Raw genomic sequence first — 27,343 nt, 5'->3', positions numbered from 1 at the left:
CTACTTCACCATCCAAGCAACTGATGAAGTTGTTGCTTCCAAAACACACCAGTGGGAACAGGAGGAACCTGAGGGGACTCACATGAGGAAAGTGGCAGGGAAGCTGTGAAGATTTGGGTCTGATTACACTGCCTTACTCACACATTTCCTGGTAGCTTAATTCCTAATACAAGGCTACATGAGCTGTCTACCGGCTATTCACATCTAGCACTGTGACTGATTCTTAATCCAGGAGATTAAGAATCCAGGAGATTAAGCAAATGTTATTTTTGACGCAATATGAGATATTCTTGCCAATAACCAATCTGAAGCATTGGCTCTAGCAACAAGTGAAGCCAATTCATTCTTTTTCCACTACTCAGGTTCTAGCAGTAATATTCTAGTAGAATCTGGTTCAACAGACATTAGCAGGCAACTTACGGAAGGGGCTGATTCTTCAAACAGCGATTTCCAAATCCGGGTTTATTCAAGAAAGCATCAGTAAGGGAGACCATCTGCTCGCTGCCTGGACGCTCATTGCTAAGGGAATAGGATAAGATTTTCTCTAGTAAAAAAGTCAAATTATTGTACTAGAATACACATAAGCAACTGCTGAAGGACACCCATATGGCAGAACTAGCTGCCACCTCTCTATGCTGATAATTAAATTATTTTGTTAAGGAAAGGCACAAAAAAAATCATACAAATTAAAACCAATAGAACCTTCCAAGATGGTTAACAGGTTAAAGCAATGGCCCTTTTCTCCTAATATTAAATTATGACTTCTCACATGCTCTTATGGCAATATTCTTCAAACAGGCTTGAATATGTATTTCTACCCTCTCAGCCTTATCACACATAGTAATTAGAAGATGAAAAATGTTCATCTATTCAAATGCTCTACGTTTTACATTTGCTGAGGCTAAAGAAACAATGTAGCTAATAGTAATGAAGTGTCTACAATTAATAGCCTAATAACACTAGACTACTGAATACTGCTATTGCTGTTTTAGAAGTATGAATATTAGATGTAGTTTTACACATTACTATGTGTAAAATACATTAAAACGTTGTGTAAATTTTCAATATAAAACTCAGAGGAAAGACTTTAAAATTATTACTGCCATCAGTTTTGTTGCTTTGTGCTAGCTGCAGTCTCATCTAAGAGTTACATATTGGAGGAAATTTCTAAATTTCCTCTGTATTGCACATATTTGGACTTGGTGCGAAAGCTCAGCTGTATAATGGATGCAAGTGAGGGTGAAGCAAGTGCCCTGAAGAGCACAGAGGAATTGTGCAGTGATCTGAAGAGGACAGAACTGAAGCTTCTATGAAGAATGAAAGGAGACAAAGTGCTAGTAGACTGAAAAAAAATAGATCCAGCCAAAGGATGAAGCATGGGGAGAAACTGCTAAGCAGCAGCATTAACAAAACCTGAGTCTCTGCTTTTGTTTTGTTTCCATATCTTTACAATTACTGTACCAACTATAAATAAACCTACCACAGGTCAACAGATAGGTTGAATCTTGTTCTGTAAGATTATGAATAAAGGCATGCAATGGCATACCAGATACTTACTTACTGTACTGTATCTCCTGTTAGGATATGTAACTTTTTAGGTGCTGAGGTCATGAATTCAGGTAGGAAAAAGGAGAAGAGTACCAAAGACAACACTGTATTTGAGGACTACTGGTTAGACATACTACTAGCTGTATTCCCCCACATGCACCAATTTCATGCTATTTGATGTATGCTGATTCTAGTGGAATTACTACTTTTTTATACTACACAGACTGAGGATAGCCCATTAAGTCCCAGTATCCCAGTAAGCCCCATGATCCTAAATGCTAGGGAGAAAAGTGTGTCTATATGACAGATTGATTTATTCCTCTTACCTGAAGAAAGTAAACTGTTGTCCATAGATCCAAGGGTGTAAGGTTAAGGCAGGATATTCTCCAAATGGAGGAATAATGACTGTAAGCATTAAAGACAGCAACACAAAACTAGCAGGGAGAACAATCTGCAGGGGACATGAAAACACCACACTAAGACATATGCTGCAGAGTGACATTGTACGCAGCTTATAATATATGTAAATGAAGGAGGGACAGCAGGAGCAGAGATCTGGTTTAGCTCCCAACCACCAACTATTTCTGCTTACTTGTTTACTTCTAATGCTTTCAGTTAAGACTGGTTGTCACAGAACTGTACTGTGTTAAAAAGAAAATGCTGGGCTAGTAGTGATTGAATCCTGAATTTGGTGAGAATGACAGATTACAGGCAGAAAGATAGAGACAGAACAGCTGGAACCATAGATTAGAAAAGCAAGGGACCTGTTACCTATTTGCAGCACCTCTGTTGCTTTGCATGGAGACATTACCAGGAAAGACAGTGTTGAGAACATTATGGGAAAGAGTCAAGGACACCAACAGTGAGTCAATACCTGGGCTAGGAAGTCCTTGTGGCTGCGGGAGGCATGGTGGAACCGTTTGATGAACAGTGCTTTGATCTGCTGATGTACAAGCTGAAAACCTTTATACTGCCGGGACCCTTTGCCTTCATTTTGATCTCCTGCTATGCCTACTGGCATTTGAGAAGCGTCATTGGCTTCCAGAGGGGTTTTTTCAGCTGTTTTATTCTCAGTAGAAATTTTGCCACAAGTAGAACCATTTTCTTGATTGTCTCCTAGGTTAAAAATTGCAATTAATAATAGGAATTACCCTGATGAAAAGGGGCAGAGAAGACACTTTATTCTCCATACATGAAGACAGCACAAATGTTTTACTGAGCTCAAGATTTGATCGAAAGTATATATCACATCACCAGATTACTTTAATTATAATTGTTACAGTGTGGCTGTATCCAGTAGCATCACATAGATTATACACTTACTCAGCAGGAGTTATTAATGTAGATAGTTTATGGACTTCTAGGCAACACAATACTACCTATAAAAACCACTGACATCTGGGGGATGGACACTACATCTTTATTTACACAGTTATGGACCTGATCCAAGCAAAATAAAAATATTTCTGCTGACTTCATCTAGTTTCTCAGACATCATGTCAGGCCCTAAAATCAGGTATTTACTGACTAAACGTATTTTGATGAGAATTCCATACATAGACTGAAAGTTCTGAGGCTCTTCTTTACTTGGCATTCGGAATATAAAACAGTTCCAAGAAAAGTTTATCAAATACTGATTCATGGATTTATACCTGCTTTTTGCATTTCAGGGCTAGCTTCTGCTGTGACCTTTAGGAAAACCTGTCAGAGACAAGCACATCTGGTAAAGAATAGAACATTAACCTGACCTCAGAAACACTATATACTATCCTTTAATGAAACAGGAAAATAATTTCAATACCTTTTCAGTACTCTTGCTTACTACACAGTCTGAGGTCTCTTATGAAATATCTCAGAAAATAAAGAAATGATCCATCTTAGACACAGAGAGAGATTTCTGGCTAATGAGTCATGCTCCACAAGACTAACACACAGTCAGATTTGGGGCCTTTCTCTATGCCCATTCCAATGATTTTCTGAGCGTGCCACACCAAACATGACTGGGTTTCGAGGGAGATGTAGGAATTAGTAAGGTTACATGCTTAAGAGCAAGAACAGTCTCAGAAAACATTTTGGGGACTGATGGTAGGACCAGCAAATATTTTGTCTGTTACCTCTTCAAGTGGAGTGTCTGAAACTCCAAAACTACTAAGTCCCAGGTCATCCAATGTTTCCTCCAGTTCTCTGAAGAGACTGGCATAAGATCGCTGTTTAAAGTGCTTACTGGGCAACAGGTAAACAATTTCTTGACCAATGTTTTCAATTAATTTTGCTTCTGGGACATGATGATGAATTACTTCTGCTAGCTCATTCAGATCTCCTGTGAAAAGTCAAAACAGCGTTCCAAGAATGAATATTTCACCACGCTAAGCATGATTTCAAAAGCTGTTGTTTGTACTATATGAAAGGGGACTGTTCTATTATGCAACTTAAAGATATCTCAGTTAACCTGTAATAGACTGGGCCATGTTACTAATTATGGTTCTGGAACAAGGTAGCAGGAAACTATTCAGGACTGTTAATAAAGCACAACAAAATCTTCTGGAATATCTACTTAATTTCTTCTTTGACATAGAAAGCCAAAATAACTTTTTCTGAGAAAGCCAGTTTCCTTTGCTCTAGATGTGCTTCAGTTTTCATTACCAAATTGCACATTTTGGTGCAGAGTTGTTGAAAATTCACAGTAGACTTCCAAAGCACACTGAGACCACATATATATCAAACAGGGGCAATGGTATACAGAAGTGTGAAGAAACTTTATTCATTTTAAAATCCAATGCAGTTAGACAACTGCTGGAAAAACAGACCTCAGCAGCAGTGATCGGTAAGGTGAGACTTCAGTACAACAGGAGACATAGGCATGTGCTGGAATGCTGAACCATTCCACTTCTTACCATCCAGTTCCTGCACTTGAGTTCCTTCTTTGTCCCTGTGTGCACAGCTGGAACAGGAGCAGGAGCACTGAGATCCACAGCTACAAAATGACTGGCATGGAGAAGCAACAGATAAAAGATGAAAGTGCTTCAGATACATACAAAACAGTGTATAAAGGCTGTCAGCCTTTGAACACTCTGAGTCAGTGAAAAATACATCATATCTGAAGGGCATCTGGAACATGTTGCACTGAAGGTCATCTGAGGACTGGATTAAGTAAAATAGACAACACAAATTCTCCTGCACAAACCATATTTGTCAGTTCTATATTACATGCAAATGCCTGGGGAAATGTGATCAGCAGTGGCTGTAAGTATACAGATCACGTTGGTACTAAGGCTGAAAGTGCTTCCTACAGTAGAAACAATCCAGAACTGTACTTGTCAAGCTGTGGAATGCTGCTTTAGCTGTGGATTAGACTCAACTAATATTTGAGCTAGGTACTAGAGAGCACCATGTTTACAACTATACTGCAAAGGAGGCATCAGAAAGATTGGTATACGCACAAAGGCAACTTGACAGGTAAAGGTTTTGACAGACATAACTGAAGAAAGTGAATTACAGACCACTGAAGACTTCATGTCAAGTTACTATTTTCACTTGTCCTGCTGAATATATATTTATAAAATCAGAGATTTTTACAGAGATCCTCATGTAGCCATGTAATTTCATGAAATGTTATCAAATTCTGTCATTGTACAAAACTGACTTCAAAATGGAGAAAACAAAGCCTCAAGCAGTGCTTGATTGCTTTCTACCTTGGTACAGTGCACGCATATGTATTTTTCAGATTTCATGAGGAGGGAAGCACACACTTACTGCATTCCTTGCAATTCTGGTGTTTTTCATCTTGCGAACAAGAGTGAGATAGAAGCCAGATCCAAAGCAGTTCTTAAGGAATACCGGGGAGCCTGAGCAGAAGAGTTTTCCTTGAGATATGATAGCTATCCTGTCTCCAAGAATGTCTGCCTCATCCATGTGATGGGTGGAGAGGATGATGGTTCTGCCTAGAAGGAACAAGTAAGAACATTTAAGGGATGACCTCTCTTAGGAACTCAAAACAGTGCATAGTTTTCGGCAATGAACGTAGGATTTTCTCTGCACCAGGGCCAGCACTCAGTTTGCTGCATCCATAATCGTCTGCTCAGAGAATCTTGTTTGCATATATTCCCAGCATGCAAACTTTCCAGTACCTAAAGGGGGCCTACAGGAAAGCTGGGGAGGGACTCTGTCAGGGAGTGTAGTGATAGGACAAGGGGGAATAGCTTTAAACCAAAAAAAGGGTAGATTTAGATTAGATCTCAGAAAGAAATTTTTTACTACGAGGGTGGTGAAGCACTGGAACAGGTTTCCCAGAGAAGCTGTGGATGCCCCATCCCTGGAAGTGTTTTAGGTCAGGTTGGATGGGGCTTTGAGCAAGCTGGTCTGGTGGGAGGCATCTCTGCCCATGGCAGGGGGGTTGGAATCAGAAGGTCTTTAAGGTCCCTTCCAAACCAAACCATTCTCCGATAAAACAGTTTACACAGCAGGCACATGCTGTATCTATTGCAGGCTTAAAAACAAACAAACAAAAAACAACAGTTTACTCCTTCAAACCTGTTACCTGAGCGATACTTCAGCAGAAGATCCCAGATAGATCGCCTGGAATACGGATCAACTCCAGAAGTGGGCTCATCCAAAACTACCACTTTTGCTTCACCAACAAAAGCAATGGCAACAGAGAGTTTTCTTTGCATTCCACCTACCAGAGGATGGAGACACCCAGGAGTCTGAGATGAATCATGCATGTGGTAGGGATGTAATTAACACAGTTTTTCAGGGTGGAGAGAGACAAACTGATACAAGTAAAACAATACCCATCCTCAAACAAAGAAAGTTCTGCAAAGTTGGATCCATAGTCACATTTTTCTTGTGAAGTTCAAACCAACTCATTAATTATTATATATATACATATATATAATTTATTTATTTATTTTAGAATTTTTCAGTTCTGTGTTACATTTTCTGGTTCCGGCCGAAAGAAAAAGCACGAAGATCTGAGATTTTTCATATTCTTGTGTGAAACTGGCCAACTTCTACAGCTGCACTCAAGACAAAAGTGTAAGAACTCCTGACTCTGTATTCAATTCAGCTTTTGAACCTGAAACTGAAATATATCAAAATACACTGCATGCATTTTTTAACCTTTAGAATTAAAGAAGTTGCCCCTACCAAATAATGCAGTATTCTAGAGTACTGACACAAACAGGGGACCAGCATGGTGGTATAATATGTCATTTGTCTTAAAATTATATAGACATTTTTGTTGTTGTTGTTACGTTGATGGATATAATTGTATATATTCATTTAAAAACAGCAACTTTTAAGCATATTTGAATTTGTCACATTTATAAGAAGCACAAGCTTCAGGGACAGATTTTGACAGCTTTTTGTGCAGTCCCATTAAGCAATCTCTTTAAGAGTAAAGATCTCCCTAGTGCACAGTGATTTGGCAAAACACAGCCTCAAACAATGGAACTAAAACAATACTTGAGTTGTTCACCCACAGATGAAGAAAAGGCAGCAGAAAAAATAAACACTCAGAACAATCTTGTGGGCACCTGATAATTTCTGAGCCTCTTCATTCCTTTTATGGGTGAGGCCCATGTCTTCTAGCATCATTTCCAGCTCTTGTTCAGCTTCATCCCTGGATCTCCCTTTCAGTTGGGAGTAAAACAATATGTGTTCTGCTACAGTAAGGCTGTGAAATCAGACAGAAAGGCATTAAGGCAATTTAAATGAATTAGCACAATTTTTCCAAACAACAATAAATTTGCATCTTGCTGAAGGAAGAGGGGGTACTTTACCCTAAACTTGGATCACAGATATTGTTTGGTATCAACACACTTCACTCAGCCTGTCACAGGATCTTCCTTTGCCTTTTCAAATCAGAAACTGCTACCAAAGGAACAGGCATAGCAGACATCAAGCTACCTGTTTACGGGAATAAAACAGGTACTGATGTGGGCAACAGCATCGAGGAAGAAAGACTACTGTTGGTATGACTACCAACTGATGGCAGTAAATCTGGATATCATCTGAGAAGGTAGTCAACTGTCAAGTGGTAGGGCACAACGGGCACAAAAATATCCTGCTACTGCAGTGTCAGATCAGATTTTTCTGCTTCAGGAAAAAAAAAAAAAAGTGGCCTACATTATAGTGCATGAAATCCCAGGCTGAACTCCTGCCAACCCATACTGCAACATAAAATGCCAATACAAAGAACACCGCCATCTTCCTTGAAGACTTGTTTGTTCCCAGACAAATGATGCCAGGACATACAACAACTATATCATAGGAGTATTAAGAGTTGGAGAAGTACTTCGGTGATACAGAGGTACACCGAGAACAGAGCAAGAGAAACAACACAGGCTTTGGGGATGTGACAAGAATGCACTCTTGTTCTTAAAGCTAGTATGGACCAATACTTACTGATTGAATAGGATGTTGTACTGAGGGCACATGCCTAATTGTTGCCGAATGGAGTCCATGTGAGTTTGAATATCCAGGCCACCAATTAGCACAGTTCCAGAGGTGGGTGGGAAGAGGCCTGTCAGTATTGACCTATGAAAATAAAATGAGGGAATGCCCACTCACCCATCTTTCTGTGCCAGATTAGGAACATATCTTACATGATTCCACTAGATGGAGCATGATGACTTCTTACTATGGCCTTGATGAAACAATATTAATGAAAAGCATATGTACACATATTCTTGTCTACTGCAGTGAGAATCTTGTGGCTCAGCTAATGTTTAAAACTTCTGATAAACCTGCCTGTATGGTTTTGACCTGCAAATGGAAAACTGTTTCTGTCAGCTGCATTGTTTCAGAGTAGTTTGTTAAGTGTACACTACTCCTGTGTCTAAAATGAAGCTCAGTGGGACCAATAGTGCTTTAATGTCTCTAGCCATGCCTACTGGCTCATATCTTAACCTTTATTTTCTGGAAAATGGAAGGGGGACAGAATATTGGGTTGCAAATGGATAGGTTAATGGATTTCTCAGTTCTGAAAACTTCAAAGCAGTAGAAATTTTCATTTTTATCAGTGGAATTGTAGAATCATCAAGTTTGGAAAAGACCTCTAAGATCATCTTGTCCAACTGTCAAGCATTTAATAAATACATTTACACAACATTTCAGCAGATTAGAATAATTTTGTTTGGGGTCAAACATTTTTCATGGAACAATTAAAATTTTCAAAGGCAATTTAAAGTGCTTTTGAAATAAAAGTCTTTTTGAATTAAAAACCTAAACTGTTCTGCTGGGGAACATTGTAATGAAACACTTCAGTTCTTTCAACATTTGGTGAACTCTTCACAGACTCATCGTTTTGTTCACCAATTAATTTTATTATGATAAATAAAGTCCTGTATAAAGAAGATTAAACATACTTAAGTCCACCTTCCTGTGACTTTAGGGTTCTATAACTAAAGGAACATTTTAATCTGGGTATAGATCTTTAATATACATAACCATTTTGTCTAAAGAGCGTCTGAATTTGCATCCTTTGCACACAGACCAAAAGCATGTCTGACAAAGCCACTTAGACAGAGAAACCAGGAATATGCAGACTGTAGTAGTTTTCAAATCTTATCTCTTTCAGCCAGATGTTTCTTACTCCTCAACTTTTGGGAGCTGGCCATAGGAAATTAATGTTGGGGTATTGGAGGAGAGAACTGCTTCTTCCTTTCTATACTTCCACTAGTGTGTGTCACAATTGCCTCACTCTCAAAGCTTTAGCCAGACCAGCGTATCTTCTCTTTGCCTAGGGGTAGCATTTCCCTGTCTGGAACAAGCTTGATGTTGTGTCAATCTAGCCACAAGAGTGGCAGAGAAACAAGGGAACAGTGAAACGAGAAGGCTGCTCCTCAGGACTCAATAGAACACTGCTCTGGATTTGCTTCTTTAAAATACAGACTTACATGGTGGTTGTCTTTCCTGCTCCATTGTGACCAAGAAATGCTGTGATCTGGCCCTCATAAAAAGTAATATTCATCCCATCTACTGCTGGCTTGGGCCTGTTCGCAAAAATCTTCACCAGGTTCTGAACACATACTCCTGGAATCAATCCTGTTGGCTCAGGTTCACAGAAGGTATTTACTTGAAAGGCAAGAAATTAAGAATGAGAAAAGAATATAGGAATATGTGTTGATCCCAACTTTGATGATGATGACACATCAGGAAGTGTATATACCCAGTAAAACATGCCAGGGCCAGATTCTCCAGTCACACCAGTAGTTAACTGAAGCAAGGTTCCTAACTGCAGTGCAATTTGTCCAGATTCACCCAGCTATGAATGGCAGAAGAGAGCCCAGAATTGTAATGGTCTGTGGAGATATATCTCACTAGATTAGGTGGAGCTGAACAGGCTTTCTGTTTTCACTGTGTAGCTTGAAGATTATTTGGCACTGTTGTCTGTAGATACTTAGATAGGCTGAGATTACATTAAACAAGCAGCATGTTGCCTTTCCAGCCAGGCTGAAATCTGCCATTCAAATCATCTGCCCAGCTGTGCATACTTTTACCATGATGCTTTAAAAAAAACAACATTTGCCTTTAATCCTGGTAGGTGAAATTTACCCCCTTGCTGAGGCCAGCTCAAAATTTAGGCATTACCTAACAGGAACACTACATGGGATGGCTTTCCCTCAGGATTAAAAATGCATTATTGTAAATAGCACCATCAGGAATTTTTATTGCATCAGCTTCTAGACAAAACAAACTTCCTTTGAAGTAAATTAAGCCCTTGGGCAATGTGAATTATGGGAGTTGAGAAATTTAAACTAAAGACCCTGTCCACTTTTGTTTACACAGAATACTTAAGGCTTTGTAGGGAGGCCTGTTTTGCAATTGCAGTTCACTTAAATCGTTCAGTACCCATCAGGCCTGTGTGGAGAGCAGCCAATGCCATCTGGGTGAAACCAGCCCCACCTCCATCAGTGACTTTTAAGACTGTCGTTACACACAATGCTTGGGAAAAAGTCCCAAATATGTTGAACATGAGAGAGCTGCGTATACTACAGAGCAGCTGAAATAACTCATCTAGATGGGGGAGCTTTATTTGAAATAAAATGATGCTCATAACAAACTTTTTTTTTTTTTTTCTTTTTTTTTTTTTTAAAGGAATCTAGACTTTTGCCTTACTGGGGCAAATACAGACTTCCCCGTATTCTCAGAAGTTGAGATGAAGGCTAGAGAGTTCTGCATATACAGGCAATTGAGGTACCATCCCATTTTTTATACGTATCATTAGCTCAGTTCGTATTTGCCTGCAAGGCTCACTGACAATTTCTGAGGTAAATGCTCTGATGATCTCCCCCCCCAGTATCTGCCTAGCATCACCTGACATGCACTGGTGGGGGGGTGAGCTCCCTTTATTGGGGTGGGCCATTTCTCTATTCTGATCTTATTCCCACAATGAAATTTTGGACCATTAGGGCTTTCTTCAGAGGTGGCAGCATTTATAGGGGATGTGAATGAGGCCTTTGGTGAAAGCTCTGCTTAAAGCATACCAAGCAGTTAGGCTTTATGCTGTGTCTGCCCTGCTCTGTGAACTGGTACTAATGTTGGACTGCACTGAAGTTAAGCCATTAGAACCATTTCCTATCCCAGCACTCTTACAAGAAGCACCACCGCTAACACGAAGCCATTTTAGAAAGTATCGTTCGACTATACCAGCTCTACTCTTGACTTCTCTACCCACTTCCCAGTTTCTGCATGGCTGGCTGAAAAGGAAGGAAGGCTTCTTTGTGCAGTGACAGGCAAAGCCCTTCTTCTCTGGGCACATAACAGCTGGAACTGAGTACAGCACCACAAAGATAAGGCAGTACTAAAAGAAGATTGGCTGAAGTAACCTTTGCCCTCTGCCTGTCTTGTTTCTTTTGAAGTCCTGCCCTGTTTCTATTCATCCTGAATGCATGCTTTCAGTGCCTATGTGAGGCGCTCTGATGACCCCACTTTTATCTCCAGCTTCTCAAGAGAGATGTCTATAGCAGTTACTTTTGCTACAGAATCCACATCATTCCTCTGAGCATCACATGCAGAAAAGTCCTCTGGCTTCCCACAAAAGAGGACACTGGCACTTGAAAACAAGACAGGTCATTCAGGAATTCTTAGGTGGTGGCTAATGTCAGCATCAGAAGAGGCTACAGACAGACACATAGCACATCAGATAAATCCCTTTGAAACAAACCTATCCCCACAGATGCAAAACACAATGAAGACAGGCAAAGAAAGGGGGGCAGAAGGGAACAGCATTCTTCTTAGCATAAGTATTTATATTAAAGTCATGGCTCTGTTTAATCCTAGGAAGTCAATGTATGTCTCTCAGAGGTTTCCCCTTAGCAAGTACACTAACTTGTTACAGAGACAGCCTGCATTTCCACCATAAAGAACAAAACAAAACAAAAACAAACAACCCCCACACACACCAAATTACAGAGCTCTCCTGAAAGGCATGTCTTTTATGGGTATTGTCTAAAATATTCTGAGTGATCTTGAATGTAGACAAATCAGTAGGAGGGTAGCTGGGAGAATCAGTGCCTCTCCTAAACTTAGCTCTGGCAGTTGCATGCCAACCTCTTTAATAACTGCAATCATTCCTATGTTTACTTTGTTATGAAGTACTGTAAGTACAGTATCTGAGAAATACTCAGATTGCTCTCTCTCCTTACTATTCATTTCATCTTTGTCCTGGACATCTGTCATAGGCATCCCCTGCTCGCCGGGTTCTTTTTCTCGTTTGTGTTTACATTGTTTGTTTTTACCATCCTTCTCCCCCTGGTTGTCACTCTTTTCTTCTGGCTTTTCAGGTTCTTCAGATTTCTTTGTTCTGCTTTCATTTTTTTCCCCTTCCATGGCCTTCTGATCCACACAGCATTCTGACTGTGGACTGTTTTCTATATATAAAAAAGTAAACAACATTTAGTCAAACAAAATTTATTTTCCTCTTATCTTTAGAGGTGCATTGAGGAAAAGGACGTAGTCCTAAGCCTCGAGCTCTGCAAGAGCATTAATCAAAGTGCTTTACTCAGGTTAAGAACACAGCACTTGAGGTCATCTATATTAAAATCTGCTTCACCATGTCAGAAACAGATATTTACTGAAGAAGACTGACAATTTTGCAATTATAGACTCAAGAGTAGAAGGTCCTTACTAACACAATGTATATGTTCTATATATTTATATTTTGTCCATGAAGCTCCAGACTAAATTCTTCACCACACTAAGAGAAAAGTTATAGAAGTGTTTCACAGACTTACAGGGACTGAGAAGAAGAAAACCCAATGAGAAGATTAAATGAAAAGCAAGCTGCTACTTAGGTTAAGAGGCTAGCTCCAGTCCAGAGTGAATGAGTTGGTGTTAACACAAGAATTTCTGGCTTTCCAACTTGTTCTCAGACCTTATTGACACAAAAGAAGAGTCATACAAAATCACTAGGAGTAGCAAGAACCATGGTGTAAAGAAGAGGGATCCTGAAGAAAATATACACAACAGATTCATGCTGGTAGCCTAGAATGTCACTACCATTATCAAATAGCCTGGGACTTAATTTTGTTGTGGAATTTCACCATAATTTTCTGCTATGAGAAATTCTAGAACATAGAGCTGCATAAAGTTACCAGGGACACAAATAACTACATAAGCAACAAATGTATCTAGTCACTTAAAATGGCAAAATGAGGGATAAAAAAGTACACCAATAAAACTAAATTTTAAAAGTACCTGCATGATTTACCAGTTTAGTTTTATTTTTCAGTCTTGCATTTTCATTATCTGACATTTTCTTATCCCATTTCCTTCCAAACACATTAGTGAACTATGACTAATGAAGAAAATGCTTAGTATTGCCCTTGAAGGAAAAGATAGGAGTTGAGAGAAGTTCTACAGCTGTTTATGTAAGCTGAGGCACACTAAAGAGTCTTAGTTCTTTAAAGAGGTAAGAATCACATGCCTCAGGAATTCATCACACAGAGTTGACCTTTCTAACTGTCCCTGCTTGAGAAAACCCAAGGTGATGTTTTGTGAAAGAGAAGATGAAATAGTACAGAACAAATTCTTAGTAATGCTCTGAGGCTAGCTGAGATACTCATGGAATAATTTAGATCAGAAGAGACTTCCAAATGCCTACAGTTCAACCATAAAAGTAAGGCCAAATTATAGCAGATTGACTTTTTCAAAGAATAGAGATTTCACAACCTCTCTGGGCAACCTGTTACAGTATCTTTACCTTCATAGTAAAGATTTTTTTTTCTTATGTTGAATCAGAATTCCAGTTTTCCAGCTTATATCTATTGCCTCTCATCCTCCCACTGGGTACTTCTGAGAAGTTTGACCCTCTCTTAGCCTTCTCTCTTAAGGCTGAGCAGATCCAGCTCTCTCAGCATCTCCTCATTTGTCATATGCTCCAGTTCTTCATCAACTTGGTGACTCTTTGCTGAGCTCCCTCCATTAACTCAATGTCTCATTTTCACTGGGAATGCCCAAACTGGACAACATCGTACTCCAGATACAGTCTCACAAGAGCTGACTAGAATGGAATGATCACTACACCTGAAAGTGTGGCTACACTCTTGCTAATATAGTTCGGGATGCAGTTGGTCTTCTTGGCTACATGAGCACACTTGTTCACGATCATGACAGCTCATGATCAACATGCTGTCCACCAGGCCTTTCCTACAAAGCTGCCTACCAGCCAGGTGGTGGACTGCCTGTACTGTCACACGGGGTTACTCCATCCCAGATACAGTATTATGCATTTACTTTTGTTGAACTCTGTACAATTTCTGTAAAGTCATTTCTATAGCCTGTCATGGCCCACCTGAACAATTGTCTTGCACCCCACTGTTCCCTCCAATTTGTTATCTTCCACAAACTTGCTCAGGGTGCACTCTATTCCATCACTCAAATTCTTAAAGAAATGATACAGTATTGACCCCAATGTTAGTACCAAGGATGTCACTAATAACTGGTTCCTATTTAGGCTTTGTGCTATTCATCACATTCTAAAGTCTAGTCAGTTTTCAACCCCTTTGTTGTTCACTCAGGCAGCCTGTATCTCACTAATTTGGCTATCAGAATACTACAGAAATACATGCTGTAAGGCCTTGCTAAAGACAAGTTAGATGGCATCCAACACTCTCCTCTTGTCCAGTGATCCAGTCATCTCATTACAGAAGAAAATCAAATTGGTTAGGCATGATTTGCTCTCAGTACATTCATGCTTGTTATTTCTTATTACCTTGTCCTTCATGTACTTGGCTTCCAAGAAGGATCTACCTTATAACCCAACCAGGTACCCAGGCTAGCCTCAACAGACCTCAACTGCAGAAAGGACTGAAAATTTGTGCCTTTTTTTCTCAACAGTGAACTATTAGATCAGCTCAGATATCTGATATAAATTCACTCACAAAATAAACTCTTGGTTTCACTTAAGCAAAATGTTTTATCTAAGCAATACGAAAAATACTATTAAAAGCTAGCAATAAGCCAGCAAAAAGCAGAAGCCATTGGCTCTTCTGTTGATGACCTACCTGAGCAACTGAATGTTTTGGCATTTTCATGCCTAAAAAATCATGTGTCCCCCTTGTACTGGAAATACATTAAAGAACACAGAACTTAGGAGCCATTAAGATAACCAGAAAATAGATTTTGTTTTTACTAAATTTAGGTTAAATTAAGTAACTAGAATATATCAAAATCCTATAAGCAAGTGTGCTCCAAATCTGAGATACTCAAAGGAGCTCTGGTGCCCAAATTCCAAAGAAAGTCACTGAGATGTAGTGACTGACATCTTATCTGTGCCTTCAGGAATTCCTCATTCATCTATAAACATATTCCAAGTCCTCCTTTGGCTCTTTCCTCCTCCTTCCTACACACATTTCAATTGGGTGGGTAGCAATTGCAAAGCAAAAGCAGATTACCAGGCTCCGTAATATTTAGACAAGCCTCTAACATTCTGAATACTCTCACAGCTAGCCTAAAGGAAAACCTGCTCATTCTTTCAGAATGCACCATAAGACAAAGCCTCTTCAAAGAAAACAATGTTATAGCTTCCTCTTTCCTGATCAAAAGATGTGAGCAGTGGATGTATTATTCAGCATGTTCACAGAAAGGATTAACTCCCTTCTGGTCAAAAAGCATCATCCTGAAATGAGACTGCCTTGTCAGCAGTCTGAGCTGATGAAGGGTAAGGGTGGTAATAAACAGACTGAAGAAATGATTTCCTTATCTGTCATTTTGATTGGTTTTGCTGTTACTTGTAAAACTAAGACAGGTTTCAAAACACTACCTTCAGCAAGCCTCTACTCCAGACGTTAATCATCATTATGCATTAATTCCAATTTAAATACAATCACCCACATGATGTGCTTAACTACTCTACTATCAATACACAGACAAAATTATACAAAAGCAAGATTTCTGCACTTACTCTAGTCAGTCCAATGGTGTCATCAATTTTGATCTTGCTTACAAACCCAAAGGAAACAGTTAAATTAGTCTGAATTAGAAAAGAATTAGGTTCAGAAAGGGGAAAGGCCTTTAGAAAAGGGGATCCTCAGTGTAAATAAGATCAACACTGTATCTCATTTTGACTCATTTTACGAATGCCATGTTGTGCAATAAGAACTCCTTGAATGTCTCAAAAGGTGTTAGAGAGTGGGAGTTTGATGGTGCTTGTTAACCCATGATTTAAAGGCTCTAAGATGGAACAGTGACTCACTTCTAGCAACTCCAATAATAGCAGGCCACTCCAAGTTCAAAGGCACCTGCTGAGATTCCCAGTATATGTCTGTCCCTAATCTTTGCAGCAGCTCATGTAATGAAAATGTTACGCAGTCACCTCTAAGCAGATCAGTGGTTTTGAAGTTATTTCTAAATATCAAAGTTTTGAAAGAACTCACCATCAATAGTTGCTGTTTTTTCAGCTTTTGGGTTTCTAGAGCCAAACCAGTAAGATTCCTGCAAAGGGAAATACCAAGGCTGTGGTAGCCCATAGTCCCCTAGAAGAAAAATAAGAAGGTGACATGTACTTTATAACCACATTCCTCAGTGGGCACAAATTCATCTAGACACAGTCTGAACTGTAATTACAAACACTTGCAGTTGCCTTAGTAGTCATATTGTTACATATCGGAGGTCAAACTGCCCACCTGTCAGAACAAATTTTGTTTGAAATTGTTATTATTATTATTATTATTAGCCCAGGAGTAAAATATTCAGAAAATATAATCTGATTTACCTTAAATTTTCTTAAGTAGAATGTGGTTTAATTACAGAGTGAAGCTACTCTCTACCTGGGGACAATGAAACCAATCAACAAACCAGCAGCTGCCAAGGAACATCCTGATTGCTTAAGATGGGATCCCAGCCTCACTCAATAATTTTCTTTAAATGACTACTTGACAGTTGAGGCATTGGGCCTGAACTCTCAACTTGCAATGAGAAAAGAGACTCTAGCTGTTCTTTTAGCACATAGCCTTCCAGGAAAAATGAGACCAGGAAAAAAGCAGATCTTTTCTTAAACAGAAATGGGCCTTTTTTGGTCACAGGCTAACTCTGTTTTGAAAAAAGAAAGTATGATAACATTATCCATTCTTGTTGGACCAGACTTGAGTCAGTGACAGTCCATACTGTTTTCTTGGATTATACTGATTTGCAAGTGGATATTGCATAGTGATAAGCAATGGAAATTTGTGATGCTCACTGATAGATGGTCATTTTTTCTGCATTGAAAAACACTTTGTGAAAGTGTCTGCTTATTTTTGACTTAACAAAAATATCCTTTATGTCAGGCAACCACTTGTACTCCCATTATGCACAAAAACGCCCTGTCTGAATTCATAAACAGTTTGCCTTGCACTTGTTACAGACTGGATTATATCCCTTTGAAGCTGGTAGCTAAAACAACTGCTTCTCATTCAGGATGAATGCAAAAAGCCAAGTGAACTCCACTATGGAGCAGAATGCTTAAATAGCCAAAATAGCAGTGTGCCAATGGGTGGTTTCTTGCAGAGAAAACTTGAGCAGGAGATGAACCATATGATTCAAGCGATTATCCAAGGAACTCAAATAGTAAGTTCAAATACTATAGCATTGGTTTGCTAGGCCTACATGTGTGTAAGAGAGAAATGCTATAAGAAATTTCAGAGAAACAGAGAAGTAGAAAGCCAAGGAGACACTCAGAACAAACAGTGAGTGGAATTGAACATGCTGAATAGAATCTCTGAGAAATATTACTTTTGTGTAAAGTGCTGGCTAAAAAAAAAATAGACTTGGAAACATGAGCAAAGGAACTCTCTCCTGTTGTTTAATTCTTGCTTTGTTTGTGGAAATAATACATTGTCTACCCTTGTTTAAATAAACAGGGATGCAGCACAGGCTTGTCCAAAAAGTGACTTTTATGAAAGTTACTGCATATCAGCTTTGAAAGTAAATAAGATAATTTCTGTTAAACTTCTTTGGGAGGACACATTTCTTATAAACCAAAATGGTATTAATTTGGTGTAGCATAGACCACTTTGAAAGGGACACAAACAAAGCAGAATTAAGGCCATTTAACAATTATGGAAGCAAAATATCCTCAAATACATGTGAAACAATAAAAAAAAAAAATACATATATTGTTTTGGATTAACTATCAGTAAGTGATGTGTACAAAGTACAGGACCAGAAAGTATATCACCTTGCTTTTTCTTTCCTTCATTGCCATTATTGTCAGAACTAAAATGGGAGAAAGGAAAAAAAAGGAAAAAAGTCGATGTCCTTAATAAACCCATGGTGCCATAATGGGTAAGACTCACAGTCTACAATGTCAAATACTCTGGTTTTGACAGAGAAATACTCAGAGACTGACTAGACTAATGTAACTTACAACAATTACCACTACTTCATATGAATAAGAAATTGACATACCTGGAAAAACATTATCAAGGTACCAAGAAAGTATTCCATATAGAAAAGCATCAAAAAGCATCATTTTAATGGAAAACAGAAAACTATATTCATCTCCTTCCAAGGGACTGGTTCTGATGTTACCCCACTGTAGGCCAAGACCTTGTTCTTCATAGCGCGACAAGTATTCTGTACCAAAACCAAAAGCTACTTGAGAAAGTAAACTCTGGAATAAAGAAAAAATGAACTCATGAACTCAGACAGAGAGACGTTTTCTAAAGCAAGCAAAAAACAAAAACAAACAAACAAAAAAAACCACACAAATACCTTTGGGGACTGGACTTCAAAACTCAATAATGCCTAAAAAATAATCAGGAAAAGTGCTTTCACTTTGATATCAGACTGGAATGTCTAATCCTCTGAATGGTGACAATTCTAAGCAATATTTAGCCATAACAGACTGAATTCAACCTTGGCCCCACTTTATTTAGCAACAAAAAATCCTTCAAATACTTTATTTTCTATAAATGTCTCTGTTCAGAAAATACTATATATTCATCTAGAAGTTTGCAGTGTATACTTTGCCTGTATTGGAGAAACAAAATATCTGAGTGTATGGGGCAGGGACAGTGTGTGAGTAACAAGACAAAGTATACCAGATGCTCGGGATAAGGAAATCTGCAACCATCCCCTTCCCTGCCATGTCTGCTACTGTTTTTTCACACAACAAACTAATAAACCAACACAGCATCCAAAAGCTGTCTTCAATGTTGCTCTGCAAAGACACATAAAGAAAGGGCATGGTGCTGTTTAACAGGATATGTAATTCAGCCAGGAATGACAGACAAGAAGGATCCTGACAGCAACTCCCAGTGAGGCATTATCACAGTGTGCTAAGTAAAAAATGTTTGGTTTTCAGCAATCGTTCATTGTTCAATTACTCGTCCTAAAAATGTTACTTTTAATTCAGACCCCTCTCCACATGCACAGCTCCCCTGTAACTCTTGTAATTAGCTGTTCTTCAGAGGCCAACCTTTGAACAACAAATGTAAGACCAAACATACTAGGAGCAGAGAAATGCATTTATGGCTTCTGGCTAACAAACAGTCTTACATTGGTCCCCTCTCCTTCACTTTAGGGTGAGAAAAGAGTTATCTTTATGTTAAACTGTGTACAATTTCCGAAAAGTAATCTTTTTTCCTTCTCAAATCAGAACCTGTCATGGGCCAACTCTACTCATTTCCTTATAAAGGCTTATCCACTTGCAATCTCTAAGTGTTTCAGGGGTGTGTCTCTCTCTGAATCAAAAAAGCAAAGGCAAGGAGGTGTGCAGTTCTTTGTTACTCACACATGGATAGCAAGAAGGGCATCTTCAATATGAACCCCAAAATACCATATAATGAGTGAAAGGCTTACTGCTAAGATCTTCAGATTAACAGTCATGCGGTCTTGCCAGACAAAGCAGACAATGTGAGGCAGGTACAAGGTGAAGTACAGGACTCCACTGCAGGCAGCTGCCAGATTTGCTTTAGAGAAGAAGGTGCTGAACAAGAAGCACTGCATTATGGTGGCTGTAGTGAAGGTCAGTAGGAATAGGAAGAAGAGAAGTGGACTGCTGTAATGTAGGACTTGGCCACACTGTAGGCAAAAGAAAAACAGATGAATTAGAAGTACTGTCACATTTTGAACTAGCAGAAAAGGTCAGAATTGCCACTGACACATAACCTCTGATAAGCAATAAGCCAGTCTTTCTTACCCAATACATCTATCTTGCCCAAGAGTAATGTTTCACTACTTGAAGTCATTACAAAAACAAATCCTTTATTTAACTTTATCCCTGCTTTTGAATTGTGACTACAGGTCAGTACCACAGGCTGCAACGTTCGTATTTGTATTTGATAGCTGAGCGAAGTTCATAACTGATTGAAAACACATTATGTCCTTGTCTTTATATGCAAATGTGTCTAAGCAAGATGTGCCTGCATGGAAATTCACACATTTTAAATAAAACTATCTGAACTGTTGTAAGAATTTTTCATTGATCTCTTCTTATCTTCTCCTCAGTCCACTTGCTCATATGTAAGAAAGATGATGTAAGGAAGCCTGACAAAATTCATCTTAAAAAAAGGTAACAGGAAAATTACAAAGTATTTCTTTCTGCCCCTAAATGATATTCAAATTCCAGAAGGCTATCACAGCCGAGGAATCCAACTGCAGTTTCTCTGAACTAATTGTGTATTAAACAACCCTCTGGACGAACTTCTGACTTTTCTTCCTTTAGAGCTTTTGTAGATTGAACATGCCCTCTCAAAAAGAGCATGGACTGCTGCTGATTTTTTATTCTAAAAAAAAGCTGAGACCTATTTATTAGTCTCAACATTGTTTCAAGCCTTACAAAAGGTTCAGAAGGCTATAAATTAGTCTCAACATTGTTGTACTATACCAGTGGGCCTGTGAGACTGATTTCTTTATCAACAAGGATACAGTCTCTTACAAGAATGTATTTACAAATTTGCATCCCACTGACATAGTGAAATTCAGGAAGGGAAGTGAATTATAGGTATAAACACATTCCTCTCTGGTATTAACTACATCCTGATTTTTAATTAAACCAGCATAGCAAATGAAGGAAGGTTTCTCTATCTACCCAAGCTATAACGAAACTGCAAAGAACTAAAACGACACCAGGGCTGGTTGATTAGATAGAGTGGATTCAATTATAACTACACATTTATACCAACAACAGCTCCCCACATTAGAAAAGATGGAAGGGCATTCTTGCCCATCAAAATGTTACAGATTTATGCAACTGAATAGAGCAGCCAGGAGACACTTTCTCAGGGAAAAGAGGTAGGAGGTGGGCCTCAAAGACAAGAACCAAATTGCTCTAAAATATGACAAAAATAACTGCAATTCTGAGCCACAGAAGCAAAAGATACTTTTTTGTTTTCAGTCAGGGAGGGAAATGTTGAGGCTGTTCTGTCTCTTTTTGCATTGCAATAGTGTCATAAATTCTAAGTAGGCAAGCACTGAGTATTATAAATGAATCACATATGGTGAATTTAAGATTAAGACTCCTCATATTATGACCCCTTCTATTTAAAGCAATGATTAATATTTATTGGGACCTTTGTCTGTAGGAAATACAATACATGGAGTAATTGGCTTGACGGATTGTTCTGTGGGAGCTCTCACAATAAATCTTACTGGTGAATTTATCTTTCGGTCTCTGCTAAGTGCTCATGCTGTCATGAGGTCTGCTTACAAGAATGTGTCTGCTAAGTGTTGTGATCAGAACAAGCCACCAGCTGTTCCCTACGAATGGCTCCTATACCTACCCAAACTGGTATCACCAACGCAAACACAACAGGGAGTTTGGGAGTTTCTACTGTCTTTCCTGCAGTCATTCTTACCATAATTAGTGCTGTGAGGAGGAATGTGCTCACAGCCATCATGACGAAGCTGTCTAGGAACCAAGTGCACCAAATTACCCCATTGGTGATGCCCCTGTTCTTCATTGCCTCCTTCAGACGCATTTCCTTCTCCAGCACTATACTTTTCACAGTCATGGAAACGGAATATATCCAAGCTAGCACCATGAAGATGGGAAAGGAGCGGTTTAGGGTGATCATAAAGCTACCAAAGCAAGAAGAGATGATGAATAATATTTAGGTAAAGCAGAGAAATATTAAGATAAAAAGCAAAAATGAAAAGGAACAGGACTGGGGAAGAATGCATACATTAAACATGGGACTGGAAATTCTCAATCTAAATTTTAATAATATGTTACTAGTGAACTTCACAAGCAACCTAAGTACTAATGAATAAATTGTTGCTTCACTTCCATGAGATAGATAAATGTCATTTCTGTTTTACAAAGAGGTCCTAAGAGATGCTAAAAGGTACACAACATGCAGTGGGGCACAAAAATGTGTCTCTCTTCACAGTGAATTGCCACAATGTTTTTACTATGGTGTACAAAACAAAACAAAAAACTTTAAGACATATGCTAATACTAATGATTTGGGGGTGTTACTGTCTTTTTATGCTCCCAGGTGTCACAATTTCAATGAAATTACCTTGAAGCCCAAGTGGACTTGATTGGCCTTAAAGGTCAAGAGCTTAGAGCTACTAAAAACTAAAAGGAGCAAAAATCATTCAGGTTTCCAAAACTGAGCTCTACAGAACTACATTTTTGCCATATTTTATCACAGCTACTTCATGGTCTAAACAAATGGAAAATTGTCATTTTTTTCACCAACAATTCCCACAGAGCAACTTGACCTCCTGAAATAAAGCCATGTTTTTGTGGAATGGCCTTGGGCACAATAGGTTTTCCCTGTTGGTGGACCCATGCAACCCAGCACTAGACCATGCACACTGCAGCATACATGCTCAACATGAGGATGTATTTGCTTCACTTAAGTAGGCTCTCTGCAGAGAGCGTCACTGGATATCAGCCCCAAAATGTGTATGGCTGCTGCAAGCTTCAGAGAACTTTTACATATGTGAGGTTTCTGCCCTACAGTGTTCACAGTGGGGAGGACATAAACAGCAGGATTGCCAGGGCAACTTTTTGTCAGGCTAACAAGTAATGACAGGTTAAATCATGCGCCTGCAGTCTGCATTTATCTGAAGTACTAGCATTTGCCTGCACAGAACATACAGACAGAACTGTGTAATGATTTCTATAACCTTTTTTTTTTTTTCCTTAAGTGAAATTTATACCAAGACAGTTGCAGCAGCACAGCATTGGAACAGGCACACTGTGAATGCAGAAGTGGCAGCACTTCATAAAATGTGGAGCACATGTGCTGGTTGAGGCAGTGCTAATGAAGGTCATAGCAACCACAGATGCTCCAAGGCCGACGTAGTCATGAAATCTCCACGGCCAGGAGGTGCTCTTTCTCTCTTCCTCTCCCTCCCCATGCCTCCCGTGCCTTCCCTCTTTCTTTCATTACAGAGCAAAAAAATTCTTTCTCCTTTAGCTTTTTTATTCTGTTCTTCACCAAGGAAAGAAATTATTGGAATCCTTCACTGGAGTTATGTGAGATTTAAGACAAAACCAGTCAGTCTCAACAAAAATCCATGGATGAGAATTAGGGAAAAAGAAGGTTAGGTAAGATCAGATAATTGATGAAAACTGTAACACTTTCAAGGAAAGGAGAAGGACCGATGTTAACAGAAACCAATGCCATACAACCAGCTTTACTGTAGGTACCTGTGATTTAGTTATAAACAGGTAAATATTTACGGATGTGGTTAGGATTCTGGAAAGAGAAAGTTTCAAGAGCCTGAAGTGTCTTGAGATTCTGCAAGGCCTGTAGAAAGCTGGATATCTTCAAGGAACAAAAACTACTGCTGTTATATCTAGATATGAATAAGTCTAGGGTTAGGGTTTGGTAATACACTTGAAGAGATTGGGTTGTTGGATTCTTCAGAACATACAATGACAGAAAGAAAGGTACCAATTCCACCAGGACAAGCAGTGTTTGTTCAATTTTTCTTGAAGAAACAGTACTTTTGATATAAATAAAGGTGGGTTTTAGAGATATAATTAGGGGAAATAGCCTTACAATGCTTTTGTGGGTTCCACATGGCTAACTGAAGGAGGCAGTCTCGGTTATAACACAGGTTAATGCTCTATGTTCAGTTTTCCTACCGGTACTGGTCATATGTTAGAGCATGAAGCTCAGTGCTAGAGTTATATAAAAACAAGTATTAATCAGAATTTAAAAAATTAACTACTCTTACTCACACATCATCCACAAAACATGGATATGGCATTTGCTGCAGATAAATTCCTATTGGCACTTCAGTGTTGGTCTGGGTCTTTATAATCCCATGCTCAATCATGTCTTGGAGATATGCAAAGCCTCCCCATATGTAACGTAAATCATCCACGGGATCGGCTCTTGGACCAGGATCCCAGTACCTAAAAAGAAAATTCACGTGGAAATCATTTGGGTAAACAGTGACTTTAAGAAATAAAATAAAATAAAATAAAATAAAATAAAATAAAATAAAATAAAATAAAATAAAATAAAATAAAATAAAATAAAATAAAATAAAATAAAATAAAATAAAATAAAATAAAATAAAATAAAATAAAATAAAATAAAATAAAATAAAATTAACTACTGAAATTGTATGGGCACTGTCTGGAGTTGCCCCTTCCTGATAGATTTTGGTCTATCAGACCAATAGTCTGCTTGACTTGCTTGAGAAAGTTTATGACCTGGAAAGTTCTTCTGTTTCCTTTATTTTTTTCAACATTTATGCAGAATAGCAGTTTTGGCAAAAAACATGTATAAAGTAATTGTGTATCAGTTACTGTTCTAGAATAGAAATATCTGTATTTGTAATACAGTATCCTTGGAGACTGAACTGGAACAGTGGGGTCGCAACCATCAGACACTATTATATTCACTATTATATTCCTTTATATAGACAACCCTGAGAAATCATTTCTGTTAACCCTTTAAGAAGTGAGTCCATGTGAAGGGGAACTTGAGGAGAAACAGCAGAGAAATTCTGCTGGCCATGTAGAGGAGAGCTGGGTCACAACCTGTGTGGGACCTCCTTGTTCACCTCTCCCAGTAATATAGCCAACTGAAAACTTGGGGCAGGTTACTGAACAGAGCCTGAGCAGAGCCATTTCCTCTGCCACGTATCCATGCATCTACCCACTGCCTGGCCTAATTGTCACAGGAGTGATACCACTGGTGCTTGCTATCTGGAGATGGATTCTACTCTGCATTACATCTCAAATACTGCTAAATGCAATTGAGTTTCATGCATGTATCCAGGGCATGTTCTAGTGCCCCTTTATTTCTCCTATTCAAAACATGGCAGGCAAGAACTGAGAAGGAACCGTCACCTACCTGTCTTTGATTTTGTTTGTTTTCTCCACTGCATCTATGTCCATCCGGATCTTGTATTTCACATGTGGTGGAAGACTGCTTGCTATAGGCTCTATATCTGGAAAAACCACACCAGCCCAGAATTTGTTTTCCTCTAGCAGGTGAAGGGCTTGATGAGTCAGCTGGGTTTCATCATGATAACCTTCAAATTTATCCAACATCAAACACTACAAATAATCACGAAGAGAACAATTGCACTGGAGTAAGTTAGCAAAAGATATGCATTAAAGAAAACATTGGTGGCTAACAACAAAAGAGGAAGATAGGCTCATTTGAAGTAGTTGCCATTTCACTGCAAGGGATACAAAAAAATCAGAAAAATAATTAGATTTAGCATCAAAATGGAATCTCTTAATCTCAAACTGGCAATAAACCTGTGTGAAGAAAGATTGTAAACTACAAATTCTATCATTGTTTATCTGTAAAATTGCAGGCTTAGGTTTGTATCTTCATCTTCTTCCCTTCGGAATCAGCAAGACATTACCAGAGAGTAGTACTTAACTCCCTAATGGACTGAGAAGATATATATTCAATTGTCTTCCTTCATAAAACGCCATGACGCTAGCTTATTTGATCTTAAATATTTGATCTAATCTTCTTGATCACCTCTTGCAGGTCAATAACCAAAAAATATTGTACACCAAAGGACTCATAAAGGCAATTTGTTATTTTACAGACATCCTAAAGACTCCTTTGTTTAACTCTTCCCTATGGTAAAACACATTTTGTTGTTTAGAAGTTGAAGTATCACTGTTTAATGGTATCTATAGTGGAAATACATATTTAAACTGGCAAAAGAACAAAACAATGTTTAAGTTGACAAAATTGTTTTGTAGCTTTGTGACACAGCATCCCATTTTGTAAATGTTGGTTCTTCTAGTTTGCTTTATAGGATTGAACTGCATAGAATTTCCTATCAGAAAGCAAAATAAGGCAGAAAAAAAACTTTCTGGTTTGTATTGCAGAGAAAAATTCAAATTAGACTGGTGTCTATAGTTTTTGTTGGTGGTGGTGTTTTGTTTTGTTTTTATATGTTTATGCCACATATTAAACTGAATTCTGGTACTCAGTTTTGTTAGTCCCGCCATGTGACTTTGTCTTCGTAGCGTCATTACTGTGTCTTTGCAGTGTCTGATGGACTATTAGCTATTTCTTTGTGATGAAGTGGCCTGGAATTCTGTTCAAGAAACTTTTACCAGCTGCAAGTGATCTTGTCTAGATTTTCACTGCAGAATGCATAGTGTCTCAGCGACACTGAGGAACAGTACAGGCTTTACCCAGGTGTTCAATAAAGGAAGTAGCATGGATTCAAAAGAGGAAACACAAGTGCTTATGGTTTTCCTTGAGAGCAGAAGGAAATTAAAGGCTGTATAAGAACACAGGCTAACACACCAATGGTGCAATAATTGAGCCTGTTTGGAAGTGGAAAGAGATTTTATATTGTAGTCTACTAGCCAAACACTAGAATTTTTTAGCTTAACATTAATTGAATTCAAAACAAATGCTGTATGCTCTACCTAGGCTTTTTTTTTTTTTTTTCTCAGTGAATTGCAACACAACTTGTGCCTTCAGAAATATTACTATGTCAAAATTAAGTCATCTTCCACTTACTGAAATTTATTTCACATCTTATCCCAGTAATTATTTAGTAATTAAAAATGGCCCCAAGAAGATCAGAAAACCAAAACTAAAACACCAAGAAGAGGGTTGGAATATGAAAATAGAAGTATAAAGAGGTGTTTAGGTTTAGCTGCTCCATGGCCTAAGGTAACCAAAGGGAGTAACAGGAATTCTTGGTGTGGTGAGGATAAGCAGCTACTTCATAACTTGTGGGATTCTCAGCTGCACCACAGAAATCTGGAGTCTCCAAAGACAGCTGCTGGCAGCACACCTCCTTCATTGTATACTATGGTGAGGAGTAGGGTGTCCTTGAAAAGGAGCTGTTTGTTCCCATTGTGCTTGGCACAGTGTGAAAACATTCTCAAATGGTAGCAACTCAGTGT

At 38.7% G+C, this 27,343-nt stretch overlaps 1 protein-coding gene across 6 annotated transcripts in view; it reads right to left on the bottom strand.

The window, feature by feature from the left end:
* Positions 1 to 27,343, bottom strand: part of ABCA4 (ATP binding cassette subfamily A member 4) — a 76,453-nt gene that overhangs the window by 18,139 nt on the left and 30,971 nt on the right. For 4 of the 6 annotated variants that reach the window (XR_011098747.1, XM_068689988.1, XM_068689983.1 and 1 more), the window contains 18 exons: positions 25,302 to 25,507; positions 24,176 to 24,352; positions 21,831 to 22,053; positions 19,834 to 20,055; positions 18,439 to 18,643; positions 16,428 to 16,526; positions 12,198 to 12,422; positions 9,447 to 9,624; positions 7,954 to 8,085; positions 7,083 to 7,222; positions 6,086 to 6,223; positions 5,302 to 5,489; positions 4,443 to 4,533; positions 3,663 to 3,868; positions 3,201 to 3,249; positions 2,423 to 2,664; positions 1,875 to 1,999; positions 421 to 519 (listed from right to left, as the gene is read on the bottom strand). Coding sequence is in view for 5 of the 6 variants with exons in the window: in XM_068689988.1 (XP_068546089.1) it covers positions 421 to 519; positions 1,875 to 1,999; positions 2,423 to 2,664; positions 3,201 to 3,249; positions 3,663 to 3,868; positions 4,443 to 4,533; positions 5,302 to 5,489; positions 6,086 to 6,223; positions 7,083 to 7,222; positions 7,954 to 8,085; positions 9,447 to 9,624; positions 12,198 to 12,422; positions 16,428 to 16,526; positions 18,439 to 18,643; positions 19,834 to 20,055; positions 21,831 to 22,053; positions 24,176 to 24,352; positions 25,302 to 25,507 (2,945 nt within the window). In the remaining variant the exon portion in view is untranslated. The remainder of the gene's footprint in view (positions 1 to 420; positions 520 to 1,874; positions 2,000 to 2,422; positions 2,665 to 3,200; positions 3,250 to 3,662; positions 3,869 to 4,442; positions 4,534 to 5,301; positions 5,490 to 6,085; positions 6,224 to 7,082; positions 7,223 to 7,953; positions 8,086 to 9,446; positions 9,625 to 12,197; positions 12,423 to 16,427; positions 16,527 to 18,438; positions 18,644 to 19,833; positions 20,056 to 21,830; positions 22,054 to 24,175; positions 24,353 to 25,301; positions 25,508 to 27,343) is intronic. The other 2 variants (XM_068689986.1, XM_068689987.1) reach the window with 2 other exon arrangements.

The sequence above is a fragment of the Anas acuta genome, chromosome 8, assembly GCF_963932015.1.
Source record: "Anas acuta chromosome 8, bAnaAcu1.1, whole genome shotgun sequence".
NCBI classification, from domain to species: Eukaryota; Metazoa; Chordata; class Aves; order Anseriformes; family Anatidae; genus Anas; species Anas acuta.
The sequence above is the reverse complement of the archived record's forward strand: the minus strand, read 5'-3'. Positions and strand labels throughout refer to the sequence as shown.